At 34.5% G+C, this 13,886-nt stretch overlaps 1 protein-coding gene across 1 annotated transcript; it reads left to right on the top strand.

Moving 5' to 3' along the window:
* Window positions 1-3,192: 3,192 nt before the first annotated feature.
* Window positions 3,193-10,374, top strand: LOC123561575 (uncharacterized). The gene is made up of 4 exons (XM_053524349.1): window positions 3,193-3,243; window positions 6,597-6,948; window positions 7,777-7,986; window positions 8,725-10,374. The coding sequence occupies exons 2-4, from the start codon at window positions 6,618-6,620 to the stop codon at window positions 9,471-9,473; spliced, it is 1,290 nt and encodes a 429-aa protein (XP_053380324.1). The 5' UTR covers window positions 3,193-3,243; window positions 6,597-6,617; the 3' UTR covers window positions 9,474-10,374.
* Window positions 10,375-13,886: the final 3,512 nt, after the last annotated feature.

Here is a 13,886-nt window from a genome sequence, read left to right as displayed (position 1 = left end):
TCAGAACTGATCCTTTCCCATATTGGTCCGTTTTAGAATATCGAATAGCAATTGTTACATTACCTTCCTTTTCATTAACATTTACGTCAGATATTAAAAGAACATTTGAAAGTGATACTGTATTTTTTGCAGCAAGTTCCCCTACTCTCAAGAAAGCAGCGAAAGCAAGGCAATATGCTGCTGAAAACAAATGACTTTCATATAAATTTGAGCACACTATAGGTATAACTGCCAAAATATTCTGCAATAAATGAGGTGTTATTGGTAACCTAGGTTCCCGATTCTTTCTGCTGAAAGATCTCTTAACACCTTCTAAAGTTTTTTCAATAATGTAATGCCTAGATATATCAAGAACATTTTTTATCTTACATTGAAATCCGATGGCACTGACGTACAAACATGCCGTAGAGTGTGCCAAACCTTGTAACGACAACCAAGAAATAAACATAACTACTTGCTCTATAGTTGGCGGCCAAAAGTCTTGCAAACTATATAACCTCCTAAAGCGCTCAAAAGAGTTAAGGCCCGTACTGTAAGCATCATTTGTATTATCCGAAATTGAAGCGTTTAATAATCGTGCAGCTTCAGATTGTAAATCATTGACCGAAAACGATCTGGTATCTGTTGAGGTTCCTGGTTCGCATCTGGCGCTAAATTCCGGAAACGGTCCCACTGCTTACGGGAAATAGAATCAGCAATTGAATTTAGGTGTGTGGAAATATGTAATGCCTTAAAAACTATTCCGTATTCCATAGCCAATAATACAAATTGACGCTCCAGCTGCATGAGACGTTTGGACTTGGATGTCTGTTTATTAATAACCCCTACTAACGCTTCATTATCTATTCTCAATAAAACTTTATTATATTGCAATTGTTTTCCCCACAAACTCAAAGCAAGAATAACCGGAACCATTTCTAAAAATGTGATATCAGCCATTATTTCCTCACACCACCAGCTTTTAGGCCATGCAAAAAACGACCACTCATTACTATAAAAACAACCACAACCGAGATGAGAAGAACCTGCGCTATCCGTAAATAACTGCAAACTACCACTGTCCAACCAGTCGGCTGCTGGTATGTATGTTATACCATTGAACTTCTCAAGAAATGTTAACCACATACTTAAATCCAGCTTAACTGAAACTGACATACGTAACCTGTAATGTGGCTTTTTTACACCTGTCATAACGTCATAGCATCTTCTTAAAAACGCTCTACTTGAGCGAATAGCCTGGCTAAAAAAGGACAACTTGCCAACCAATGACTGAAATCTTTTAATGTAACCTTCTTTTCTGCAGAACATTAAATATAGATTCACGCAATTCTTCAACTTTATGCAAGGGAATCCTAACTATCATGCAAATTGAATCTAGTTCCAGTCCTAAAAATATCAACTTTGTACAAGGCCCTACTGATTTTTCTTCCGCAATAGGAACCCCAATGGCAGCACAAACTGATGAAAATGACGAAACAAGCTCTCTGCAATGATTTGTATTGCGAGCTCCCGCAAAAATGAAATCATCCAAATAGTGATCCATAGTATTTCTTTTTGCAAAGTACTGAACTAACCATTGTAAGAATGTTGAAAACTTTTCAAACAATGCACATGATATCTTGCAACCCATCGGTAAAAACTTATCGATATAAATAATTACCATCATTATCTTTTAAACCTAGTAAACAGAAATCATCCGGGGAAATAGGTAAAAGCCGAATTGCTGATTTAATGTCACGCTTGGCTATTTCCGAGTTTCTTCCCAACCGAAAAATCATATCTGCCACACTGTCAAATGATGTATAATTAACTGAGCTAATTTTATCATCAATACCATCATTTACACTTTTCCCTTCCGGGTAAGATAAGTGAGTTATAAGTCGCCAACCCCCGTCAGACTTGGGGATTAAGCCAACTGGTGAGATTTTTAGATTTTTAAAGGGTGAAACTCTAAATGGACCAGCAAATCTACCCATCGCAACTTCATTACATATCTTTTGTTTTAAAATTACTGAATTTAAACGTGCAGATTTCATAACTCCAATAATGCGCTAGATATTATACTCTTTTTGCAGAATATAATCGAACAATCCTAGGCAAGTCAGAATACAAAGAAAGGCCAAATGCAAATCAGAAATCAGGTTGAAAAGAATTATATGATGCTAAATAATTGTTATATAAGACTGCAAATTGTATCTCTTTTCCAAAATATTGCTTTACACTTACTTATACACAATTTTCTTTGTGGTATTAAAATATAGTTTAATCTAGGGACCCTATAGAAATAGATGCATTTATGTTGCTTTAATGGGTTATCCTAGGCCGTGAAATCACATTTTTTTCTCCTTTGAATTATTATTAAGTTTCTTTGCGCTTTTTTAAAATTATTTAAAATTATTCTCTATCTTGGTATTTGTATTTGTATCTTATATGTATTTTATTATGAATTATGATCATATGCCTAAATAAATTTGAATTGAATATTGTATAATTGTATTTTATTATGAATTATGATCATATGCCTAAATAAATTTGAATTGAATATTGTATAATAAGACAAAAAGCCCGGATATTAATTACAAAAGGTTTTGTGCTAATGGAACTAGCTCAGACCAAATGTTTTGGCTTGAAATCCAAAAAGAAAAACATTTTACATGCATGTGTTTCAGTAATAATATTATCAACTGTAATATCACGTGCAGCATAACCGTACCGCAGAAATGTTGAAATAGGACTTTCCCGAGCTGGAAAACTCATTTTACAACCCGGGTGTAAGATGAATCTCCTGCTGAAGTCTATTAATAAACGCTATATAATAAAATAGTACTAAAACGAAACGCACTTATTTTATTTCATTTCTTCTATTATTTGAAGAATATGGTAAGGCAAAATCACTGGTTTATGTGTGAACAAATATCAGGCTTTTTACTGCCTAAACAGTTATACTGGACCCGAATACTTCTGTCTGCAGCAAGATTATTTTATAACATTACATGTGTTTGCGGCATTTAAACCGAACAGATGGTTGGTTGAAATAATTAAGAATTTCTTCATAATTTGATATTTTTGTATCAAATACTTGGTGAAGTTCGCAAGTATTGTATCAAATACTATCAACGACAAAGAGCTAGTACTCTTGAGACAGCGATGTACATTTGAACTGATAATTTTTATCTTTAATAAATTCAAAGTGGCAACATATTTCATATTGGGTAAAGTGCGTTGGACAGTTCATTTTGAAAGGTAACATTTTTAAATATTTTAACACTTGAAGCAGAATTCTTTAAATAGCTACTACTATTTTATTAAATTAAATGCATTTGTCGTGAAATGACGACCTTACTTTGATTTGTATGGATATGTCTGTAAGGTGACTTCTAACATAAAAGCAAAAGGTACAATTAAGCTGTGATATTTAATGATTATTAACATTGAAAAAAAAACTTCTCATGTCAGAATTTTCAGTCGTCATATCTATGGGCAGCCTCTGACCATCTTTTTTGTCTATGTAAGACAATTACGAGGCTCGTAGACAGTGACTGAAGCAAAAACAGTCAAAATATCAGCTATGTTGTGCTACATATGGTATGGTGTGTATTGTTTCTTCACTTCCTTGCAGAGATATATCTTTGAAAAAGAATGTTTTGCGTTCCCTAGATTATTTCTATATCCGATCACTTTTTCGCCCCAAATTGGGTGTTAGATTCTAGATGCAAAGAGGTCGGGCTCTTTTATAAATACTACACCAAAGTTCAAAACAATATTCGAAAATATACACTCATAACAACACGCAAACTTTACTGCACCTACTACTTATATAAAACCAAAAATTTTAGTGATTAGCTAGCCACATGCGCAGCGGTGACAAAAATATTCCCAAAGGATTTTATTAACACTGTCTCGTCAGGATGCCAAGAAACATTTTCCATTGCAAGGCGGCGTTCCATTTTTCATTTGTTTTATGCACACCGTTTTATATGTAATGTGTGTTGATTAGTACGTTCGCAGTGTCACCCGCCCCATTCCTATTTCATGTTGATAATATTATAACGCATTTCTTTCAAATGCTATAGATTCTAATTGGTTCGGCAAATGTGCTTATGCCGAGTTTATTGTCTGGGTTAGAGAACTATGTTTCGTTTTAATCTATTATAGCATTAGCATAATATACAGCAAATACAAAGCTTCATATCTAGTTTGTTTGAGATACGTATTTCAAGTGTCAGTGTCTTACAAAGATTATCTCATGAGAGGCTTAGCAGCTACATGTACAAAGGATAACAAGCTTTATCTTTAAGTGCAAATTTACAAAATTCTGTTATCACGGCGTTTACATTGATTTTCTTAGAATTAGGTTAAAAGTTATGATTACTTGTTGGAAATTTAATTTACATGTACAAAATGTATTTACGCATTATTTGCTCAATTAAATAATCGTATAAAACGTATATTTTTTCAATATTGCTTCGATAGTGGAAGCTCGACCTGTATCCATTATGGTCAAGACGTTTTGATAGTCGGTTATTGTCCCCCGCCTTTTCCGAAGAAAAAATGGGGGACATAGAAATAGGCTGCGTCCTTTCGTCCTTCCGTCCATCTGTCCTTTCGTCCATCCGCCCTTCCTTCCGTCCATCACACTTCGTGTCCGGTCCATAACTCTGCCATCTATGAAGGGATTTTGAAATAACTTGTCATAAATAAGACGACGTGTCATGCGCAAGACCCTGACCCCTAGCTCCAAGGTCAAGGTCACACTTAGAGGTCAAAGGTTAACAAGGTCTGTTTCGTGCCCAATACATAACTCTGCCATCCATGAAGGGATTTTGAAATAACTTGTCATAAATGTTCACTATAATGAGACGACATGTTATGCGCAAGACCCAAACCCCTAGCTCCAAGGTCAATGCCTCACTTAGAGGTCGAAGGTTAACAGGGTCTGTTTATGTCCGGTCCATAACTCTGCCATCCATAAAAGGATTTTGAAGTAGCTTGGCATAAATGTTCACCATATTGAGCCGACATGTCACGCCCAAGACCCAGACCCCTAGCTCTAAGGTTAAGGTCAGATACAAGAATAACTTTGTCTAAAGCATTTCTTCTTTCTGCATTGAGGGATTTTGATGTAACTTGGCGCATTTGTTCACCATCATGAGATTGAGTGTCATGCCAAGAACCGGGTCTCTAATTTAGAATTACTTCACTTTCTTGTTACTATAAATAGCTTATATTGTAACTTTTTTTATTACTGGGCATAGGGAAAAATCGAGACCACTTTTCTGTAGTACAACATGCATGTTACATTCAATTTATAGCGGTATTTTGACCTATCATTACCTGGTAAGGATTTTATTTTTTAAGATTAACTTCCCTTTGTTGTTACTATAAATAATATATATACATTGTAACTTTTTTATAATTGACTGTAAGGAAAAATCAAGACCACTTTTCTGTGGTACAACATAGATTGTACTTTCAAACTTTAGGTGTATTTTAAGGTATCTCTTCCTGGTAATTTAATTTTTTAACCTGGTTGTTAGAATTGGATATGTCAATATGTCATTGTTTTGGCTTACTGACTACCAAACTTATACAGAATATGTTTTACTGTAACATCTACAATGCGGGCATATATTGTGGCATCCTGGCACTCTTGACATTTTTGTGGCGATTGTTTGTTCATGCCAAGATGCTGTATTGGCATGCAGTATGTTTTGTGAAAAAATGTTCTTAAAGGCGGGGGACGTTGGTAACTCTTTTACAAATTCTTGTTGAATTAATGTTACTTTAGATTGCTCTTGGCTAATAACTTTTAGTTGATGTTTGACTTTTATCTACTATATTATTCTTTTGCCATATGTACATCTAACATAAATTTCGTTCATTTGTCCTTTCAAATGGAATGGCATTTGTTAATACGCAGTCATATGCATGTGGTTGCCAGAACTTGTATATATGTATGAAATGATATGAAAACTTGAAGAAAATCTTTTGATTCAAGAAGCAGTTTTACTTGTAGTAACATAGCAAATTTTGATCATTTTATTAGGAAAAGGAAGGAAGAAAGAAATCGACATACGCCTTAAAGGCATATAATGATTTTGTTTATAATGTGACTCAATGTTTTCAAGAGAATGATATTATTGTATTAACTATTATTTTTATTATTATGTACAACGCCATTGAATATATCATTTATGAAAAAGGCGTTTAATCAAATTGTTCAGTTTCAGTTTTGTGATTGCATATGTCATGTTTTGTTATTTTCCTACATGTCTGCGATATGTCACATTTTTAATTGTAAAGCGCCTTTGAACGTGTATTCCATATAAAAAGGGCGCTCAACAAATCTGGTATAATAATGATAATAATAATTAATGTCCATATGTATCGTGATTTAGGTGATAACTTCTTATACATTTTTGATTGATATAGCATTTGATAAGGAACGTATGCATGTGCATATACTATTTTAAAAGTACTGATCATCGAATGATGTTTATTCCTTTTTCGGGTGACATCTAGATCATTTTTTAATATTACATTACATTAAATGCTTTATTTAAGGAACTAATATACATTGCTTCGTTTCTTTTCAGAACCAACTTGTTTGAGTAGCCATGAGCAATTTTTGTGACTGTTTTGTGCATACTGTATTCTTTTTGATATCTGCGCCTGGGATAGTTCTATACCCAGTGGCTTTTTTTACCCCTCATTGGGTGTCGGATTCCAGATGTGACGTAGTTGGACTGCTTTACAAATGCTGTATTGTAGCTGAAAATGATATACAGAACGGCACCTACAACAGTACCTACAATAGCACCTACAATCGCACGCACAATACACTTACAACAACTGAGGTCAGTATTATTGCCACTACAGACAATTCCACTAACATTACAGATGATACTATGCTTGGTTTTCGAAAATGTAATTTCGAGGGGAAAAATGGTAAGTTATGTACAGTTATATCTAGCGCAAAATTATCTAAGCATTATATGAGACATATTACTACGGCACACAATGAAACACAAATTATGACGTTCACAGTTTTAAGAAGACAAGAAAAACATTCTGTTCTACTATTATACATGCATCAACAACATGCATTGAGTCTAAAGCTGTTACTTTATAAAACAAGAATAACTTTTCAAGAGGGGACACCGTAGCAAGTTCATTAAGGTCGATGAATTCACCGCTATATTTTCTGACACCGTTTGGAATGTTTGCGAATAGTCGGTGATTCTACCAGAGGCCAACCGGTGCATGAAAGAATGCACAAAGAGTCGACTCTGGTCTTCCTCTACTACTTAAGCTGTGAAGACGCAGGGTATGTGAAACAAGTTTCTTGAAACAGCCATGATAATTATACGCTATTTTGCCTTTGTCGAGAACAACAAAGTTATTAATTATACGGTTTGTTGGGGTGGGAGGATATATAGGAGTGAGCTTGTCGGTCGTTCGGTCTGTCGGTCCGTTTGTTTTTATGGTTTCCGGACAATAACTCATGAAAGGGATGACATATTGAAATAATCTTTGGTGCACATGTGTAACATAATAAATTACAGGTCAAGTTCGACATTGGCTACAAACCACCATTTTTTACGTAGTTATGGACTCTTTCCAACTTTGCCATATTTCTGTGACAAGGCCGTATTGTATGGGTGTAATTCGTCACTTCTGTGACAGTTCTAGTTTCGAAAGATTTTATTATTTAAAAGATAAGTAAAAGACACATTTCTAGCATTTTAGACACCTTACTTTTCTATTTTGGCACAGCTTTAGACATTCGAGTGGTAGGATTAGTGGCTACGTCGACAACATTTGCTTTAGCCATATCTGTCGCTGTTCTCTGGCAATGTGTATGTAATTGGAGCTGCAGGGACAGTATTGATGACACTGTTTATGAAATTTTAGAAAATATGTGGGAGAAATTGAAAATGCTTGCGAAGAGTGACACGGGTTTCCCGTCCATCCAGATGATTTCAGGTCTTTATATGGTACTTTTCTTTCTCTTGGGTTCGTGTTTATCTCGTAGGTTTATTCTATGATCAAGATGCTTCTGTTTGCACTTTGAATCGCCATTTATTTTTCCATTTAAATGTTTCTTATATTAATATCAATTAATTAGTAAATTATCATTAAAATTACAAATGCATTCAAAGGTACATATTCATGTATTAAGAGATATTCTGGTGGATAAAAGAATTGTAGCTTTTTATAAAAAAAAAATGGGGCTATATCCTGTGTTTTATTTGTTTTATTGTATTTTACTATGAATTGTACATATATAGTAGAGACGGAAGTAAACATATAATTATATATAAATAAGCTGTCTCTAACTGATTGCCTAAATGGAAATTGTATAAATGGATACTTAAAGGCAATGTCTATTTTAGGGGTATTTGTCTAAGTGATTAGGTTGTGTGATAGTGTAAATTGTATTTGGTTGTTTTGTTTCCCAAAAGGCCACATTTAAAATTAAGTTTTGTTATTTGCACCTTGTACTGATCTATATCTTCATGTGCTACCTTCTATAAATAAAGTTGTTATTATTATTATCATTATTATTGATATTATTGTTATAATACTTATTATTATTATCACTATTATTATTATTATTATATCACTGAGTCGATATATTTTAATTGGATGATTTAATAACGCACCAATAGTTGTTACCAAAATGCGAGATTTTAATAGACAAAAATGTTGATACCGTTTCAGGTATCCTGAGCTTTTCTGGTTGTATGCTAGTTCTTAAAGATTATTCAACGGATCAGCTGGGATATTCCTTCTATATATGTCTAGGTCCTAGTAGCTTTGTGATTATCGTGCTTGGACTATCTTTAACGGGATCAGTACTTTACGGAATGGGATATTGCTTATATTATTGCTGTGGGGCGTGTTTAGGAGCGTGTTTAGGAGCGTGTTTAGAATGTTGTTGTGAATCCGACAGTTCCACAGATAACAAAGTTAAAGATGCTGCAACTAAAGTTAATGACACTAAAACTAAAACTGCAGTAAATGATCAGGTTGCGGGAAAAAAAGGAACTGAACGGAAGAGTACTAACGAAAACAATGCAGAGACTGTAGACTTGTCTGTAGATGATGTTGCTGTTGAAATGAAAGGGGTAGGTAACCAAGTATTTGCATCAGACGAAGTGTCAGATGATGAGGAGCAGAAAGTACCTTACAGTAAAGATGTGGCTTATGATATGTCTGATCAAGATACAACAACCATCATTGTTCAATCTGCAAAACCTAAACCGAAATCAACAAACGATACCAGAACCGATGCCAAGTCGGATTTTGTGGAAATAGAGCAAGGCGATGGAAAATCACAAAAAAAGAAAGGGGGAAATACAATGGCAGAATCACTGGCAAAGCTTAATGTGAAGAATTTGTTTGTATTTTCGATCGGTAGCTGCCATTGTGTTTGTGTGACAAAGAAAGATGAAAACACAGAGGTGTAAGAAAAAAGTAGAGATGCTAACTGAACTCCTAAGCTATATACCACTCATGATACTATGTAACACTATTTATATATCTTATATTATCCTTTAGAGTGTTTATAGTGTAGAAGATTCTACTTTGGATGTCAGAATGTATGTGATTTATACCAAGTTGCCAAGTTTGAAGTTCGGTAAAAAAAGGCTAGCAATTATCAAAATGCACTCTATTTAATTGTATTTTAAGCCATTGATTATCAAATATATTGTGATTCAGACAATATTCGGACAAAGATTTGTGAAAATAATAAATCCTAAACTGATAAAACCTGCTTTAGCGATCACCTCTATTAATCAGACAGTGTCTCACCTCCTGAAATGGTCATTCATTCTATAAATTACCTGCATTAAGCAACCACCTGCTGTAAGCAGTCACTTTTTCCCACTCCCTTGGCTGGCTGTTTAAGACAGGTTTTACTGTATGTGTATTGGAAATAATTGGATTCATGACTGTATGTGTAACTCAAAAGCGAAACTTGCTGTATCAGAGGTAATTGGCGTAAGCAAGAACAACTATCGTATCATATGTAAAAGCATAACAATATCTCGCATAGAAAGCATGTATGCATGTAGCTATTTAAATATATTAACATATTTCTGTTGTATTGTTTAATCTGACACACATCCGAAATCCTCATATAAACTTTTATAATGAAATTGCTTCTTGTAGTTACCCTACTTCCGTTGAAATCTGCCCCTGGTCTTTATGGCATATTGTGTGATTCATAGGGTCTTACGCTTTCAAATGGTAGTGACTAAGGATGGCGAATGTTTTATTGTGTTCGTGCTATAACGTCTGCAGAAAGAGGAAACGAACATGCGTCAACGCTATTCTAGCATAAAACGTGAAAACAATTAAAATTTAATGAATGTATTATCTATAACTCAAAATTCTTTTGGTTGTACGTTTAAAGGATCATAATGCCTTTACTTTAAATGTGGCTGCTACATTTTCCGCCATGAGTATAAAAATATAATTCTGTTAGTAAATCCTATTTTCGATAATTGTTTTCACTAATGCTTGTCAAAATTTATATTGATGAATACAGAAGACAGTTTAATTGAATTTATTGTTTTTGGTTACCTCCCTTTTTGGCTCTAACTTTATGAGTTCATATACCGTATTAAGTGAAGCATGTTTCTGACAATGTAATTATGCATATCATCTATTTGGACAGCTGTAACAAAATTTTGAGTCTTATGGAACTTTAATGGCCTTAGAAGGTTTACGTTTCGCCACGAAATGCGCATATATAAAAATGATGACGTGTTTTCTCTTCTATTAACCCCTCGTCCATAAAATCGAAAATAAAACAGTTTAATGTGAGATAGGATTGTCATCACATATTACTAGAAAATCTACAACCAGTAAAATCTCCTGGAAGCATAAAAGGAAGATAATACAAACGAGCCTCCACCTCGCCTGCTTAAAACATTACTTCATGACACGGACAAGAGCACAGAACACAATTTCGGTCAAATATTAAAAGCTTTCGAGGTTATACGAATTGCATTTAAACTCCATTAACCGTAAGGAATGTTCAAGCATATATCATATACATTGTAATATACAATGCTTGGCTAAAGGCCCAGACTGTCTGCCAATGATTATTATTATTATACCAGATTTGTTGAGCGCCCTTTTCATATGGAATATACGTTCAAAGGCGCTTTACAATTAAACATGTGACACATCGCAGATATGTAGGAAAATAACAAAACATGACTGATATGTAATCACAAAACTGAAACTGAACAATTTGATTAAACGCATTTTTTTATAAATTGTGTTGTACATAATAATAAAAAATAATAGTCATTACAACAATATCATAAATTAACAATGATAATATTTACCGCCTTATTGTAACAAACAGCCATGACCGCACCCCTCCCCTCGAGGTCGTTTGACCCCTATTGCCAATACCAGTGCTATAAACACCTGGTACGCCCAGATGGGCTGCATATAGTGGTTCAACCTCCCGGTAAACGGTGCCATCATATACTGTATTAGATAGAAATACCACACGCTTCAAGCGAAACTAAAGTCTTGCAAAAAAAAAAAACCACACACATAGAACGTCATAACCCTTAAAATGTGACATGATGAAATAAAAGATGAATTGTCAATTTAGTTAATTACATGATGAATTGTGCAGTTTAGAGATCTTCGTCAGAGCTACGAATGATGGGCCTTTGAAATTCCATAGGAGCTGGTGTTTTCTCCTTTCATAATGTCAAAGTATATATGGGGTAAAGTATATCTCCCCATGCATTAAATCTTGATACGGCATGGTTTCTAGGAGACAGAACTTGGGAATAAATGTTAACATACTACAGAGAATCAAGAAAATCATGAATGGTGCTATGTAGACTTCATGTATAATAATAAAATGGTCATAACTAGGCTTGCAACTCATCATTAGAGAGGACGAAGAGGGCCAGTAGTAACATGTCTGACTACAAAACCAGGTGTCGTTAGTTCAAGCCCATGGTTCTCCAACTAAAACTACTAACACTGAGATAAGAGTCCAGTGTATCTAAAGAATCGGAGAAGCTTCTGGAACTTGCACGTCTTTTGTATCGTGCACCACTCAGTAAAAACTACTAAAGTCGTCGAAGGTGTCGACTACCGGTGGCGGCTATAAATAAACTTTCACAAACACAAACTACTCATCATTTCTATGAAGTTTAATTTAAAACCCACCAGTAGTATAGGAGAAATAGTCCTCAAAAATGACTTTTAAGAGGCCATAACTCTACAAAAACAGTTCGGGTGGTACCTGTCAACGATACGCATAACTTGGCTTTATACCAATTTGTGAAGCTTTATTGAAGTCTAAACAGAAGTTTTGGTAATAATGCGCAGACAACGCGAACGACAAGAAGAAGAAGATGCACAGACAAGAATATCTTCATTTACTTTTTGTATAAAAATCAAAGGGCTATAACATAGCGAAGAATAACTAAACCGTAAAACCCGTAACATATGCGCAAGTAGGCTTGGTAATGATAATTTCCTAAGAAATTCCATTTAAATCCCACGAATGGTAAAGGAAAATTAATCCGGACAAATTGTATTTAAAAATTATCTTTCAGGGGACATACCTCCCCAACAAATAATCTGAGCGGGAATGCAAACAATATGCAATACTAACCTTTATACAAAATTACCAATCACTCAAGTGATGCTTCATTTGAAACCTGAATACTGTAAAATCATTAAATTTCGTGGGCATGAAATTTCGTGGTTTTGGTCAAAACGGCAATTTCGTGGGGATATGAATTCGTGGATATCAACTTTTGGACATAAAATGAATGGGAATTTTACTTGTTCGTTGGGATTAAATTTCGTGGATTAACTCAACCACGAAATCCACGAAAATTAGTCCCCCACGAATATTAATGATTTCACAATAGACGTTTTGGAGATAAAACGAAGACAGTAATCTCTACACAGACTTTATGTTTAATAATCAAAGGGCCATAACTCAGTAAAAATCACTCAACCGTTAAACCAGTAATAAAGGTGCAACTAGGCTTGGTACTGATCATTTTTATAAAGTTTCATTCAAAACCCAACATTAGCAAAAAAGTAGCCCAGACAAATTCATTTAGAAAATACCTTTAACGGGCTATACGAAGGATGTTCTAAAAGTTATGATATTAGCCATCACGCATTAGACCAGAAAGAAAATACAACTGTATATTTCACACCCTCTCCCTGGATATCTTATAAGAACCATGGTCATGAACGGGGCAATGTACTAACCCATTGCAATCGTGCATTATTTAACCTACAACTCACAGTTCGGTAAATGGGAACTATGCATATTGAACAACTGGTAATTTATCTTCAATCGTGCACCGGTCACAATGCATCGCAGAGACACTCCGCGTTGTTTACATTTTCAACGTTTCAGAAGAAAGTTAATGAAGTCCCAGCCTAGATAACAGAATTACTCTGATTGGCTGATATGGAAATGTACGTTTATCGTCGTTTACGCTAGAATTAATGTGTATATCCAACATGCAATAATAGTATTATTTATTATAATAAAAATGAAGTGTGCAATGTGAATTAAATAAACAAGACACTTATGTGCCATTGTATGATTTCAAATTTAAAATCATTTCTCAGATAGCTTTCTTTCATCATTTTGAGTTTTATTGTTTAACTGCGAATACTTTACATTATGTTTTTGCTTGTTCACATTTCGCCTAACATGTGCACACGGTCGTGTCGTTTAGATCGGAAGTTCAATAGGGAAGTTTATCCAAGTTTTTTCTGTAACGTTGACGGAAGCATAAATCATGGGGAGTGTCTGCGCGATATAAAATATTGAGACAATATGACTGGCGCATGATGGAGGATAG

Source organism: Mercenaria mercenaria, chromosome 15, assembly GCF_021730395.1.
Source record: "Mercenaria mercenaria strain notata chromosome 15, MADL_Memer_1, whole genome shotgun sequence".
In the NCBI taxonomy this organism is placed as follows: Eukaryota; Metazoa; Mollusca; class Bivalvia; order Venerida; family Veneridae; genus Mercenaria; species Mercenaria mercenaria.
The sequence above is the reverse complement of the archived record's forward strand: the minus strand, read 5'-3'. Positions and strand labels throughout refer to the sequence as shown.